Source organism: Crocodylus porosus, unplaced genomic scaffold (assembly GCF_001723895.1).
Source record: "Crocodylus porosus isolate Cpor-Errol unplaced genomic scaffold, CroPor_comp1, whole genome shotgun sequence".
In the NCBI taxonomy this organism is placed as follows: Eukaryota; Metazoa; Chordata; order Crocodylia; family Crocodylidae; genus Crocodylus; species Crocodylus porosus.
Genome location: NW_017728886.1, coordinates 62,267,898 through 62,269,561, shown reverse-complemented (window position 1 = coordinate 62,269,561; position 1,664 = coordinate 62,267,898). Strand labels below are relative to the sequence as shown.

The 1,664-nt window shown below is 39.6% G+C and overlaps 1 protein-coding gene across 1 annotated transcript in view; it reads left to right on the top strand.

Moving 5' to 3' along the window:
* Positions 1–1,664, top strand: part of FKBP14 (FK506 binding protein 14) — a 14,071-nt gene that overhangs the window by 4,873 nt on the left and 7,534 nt on the right. Inside the window, exon 3 of the mRNA XM_019535441.1 lies at positions 1,350–1,477. Within this exon, the coding sequence (XP_019390986.1) occupies positions 1,350–1,477 (128 nt within the window). The remainder of the gene's footprint in view (positions 1–1,349; positions 1,478–1,664) is intronic.

The window sequence follows — 1,664 nt, the reverse complement described above, 5'->3', positions numbered from 1 at the left end:
GTACCTATAATGCCAAATTCTTTATCACTGTGCACAGGTATAAGTAACAGGACAAAGTGGATGACAGATGGTCTCATTCTGACTTGGTACCATTTTAGGCAACACTTGATTGCTGACGCTGTGCACGAGGTAGCGGAGATTTGGCCCCCAAATTTCAAAAGTATTCATTCTTTTGATTTGAAATGTTTGCTGAAGAGCTAAAACTATCAGATACATGGAGTAACTGGATTATTTCTTTTTTCTCTTCATATGTGAGCACTGAGCAAAACAGTGATATTACCAGCCACTCAATTATTTGTCCTGCCTTTGCTCTGTAACCTGGGGAATGAGTCATGCTTTCTTTCCTGAAATCCCATGAAGTGTATTCCCTGCTCTGCCCTCCACATCTGTCAACAATCAATTGAGCTGTAGTACTGGGACCCACTGCTCATTTCCACCTGTCAAATGGCTTTTAGCATATCTTTTGCTATGATTCTGAATAGTTAAGATTTTGGGAGATTGTAAATCCCAAAGTATTATATGGGATTACAGGGAGGAAACTGTCCCAGATATCTCAGAACGTTCTCAGCAAGGCTGTTGTCTGGCATATGGCTTGCAAGGATATTTACTCTTCTGTGTCCTCTAAGCAAAGGGCACAAAATAACATGGTATGCCAAAGAGGAAATATACTTCTGATAGTTTACCACTACCATGGATGAAGGTGCTTATCTATTTTACTGACTGAAAATAAATTCTGAAGGCGTTGTAAGAGCCCATGTGTGGTGAATTTATGCGTGTGAATTTAAAAATACAACCATTTTGACCTCCTAGAAAATCAGCTGCTGATTCAAATGCGTGTAAAATTAAATAACTTGCCTAATATATGTACACTGGGCAGATATACAGTCAGATAATATACTGGAAATAAGCTAAGAATCTGTTCTGTTGCCTTAAAGCCAGCACAGCTGGCAACCAGAAGGTTACTCCAGTACAGGTCAGTCATGTACTTACTCTCTTCATAAACTATCTCATATACTGTAAGCCATTAAGTCAATTGACACTCTCAGCTACCTGAATAGTAATACAAGAGTCACTGTACTGTGGAGCAGGAATCAAAGCAAGGTGCTTCTATCCCAGTCATAAAATCAGCTTCCCTGTGTAATACATGTGCCCCAGTTTTGGGGTGTGATTTCTAGGGGAAAGGTTTGTGTTTTATGAGAGGAAAATATCATAGTCCAGCTGCCAGGTATCTTAAATCTCTTCAAATAACCTGGTTTACAAGAAGTCTTTTCTCAAATGTTGATAGACTTCCGAAGGTACTCAGTTCATTTTGTCTTTAATTTTGTCTCCATGTCTACCATCTTTGATAGGAAAAATTCCACCTGAGAGCACACTTATATTCAACATTGACCTACTAGAAATCAGAAATGGACCAAGATCACATGAGTCATTCCAAGAAATGGATCTTAATGATGATTGGAAGCTATCCAAGGATGAGGTGATTGTGCTTCTTAACTAGGTGACAGAATGAAGTAAAGTAAATAGTGGGGTTGGGAAGGAAAGTTGAAGTGTGAACTTGATCTTGTCTATAAAAGCACATGGTCAGAGCTAGGCACATTTTTGGGCAAGTGCCTCAGGGTTAGAGAGATGACTCTGAAAAGTATGGGACAGGGGCCTGGATCTGC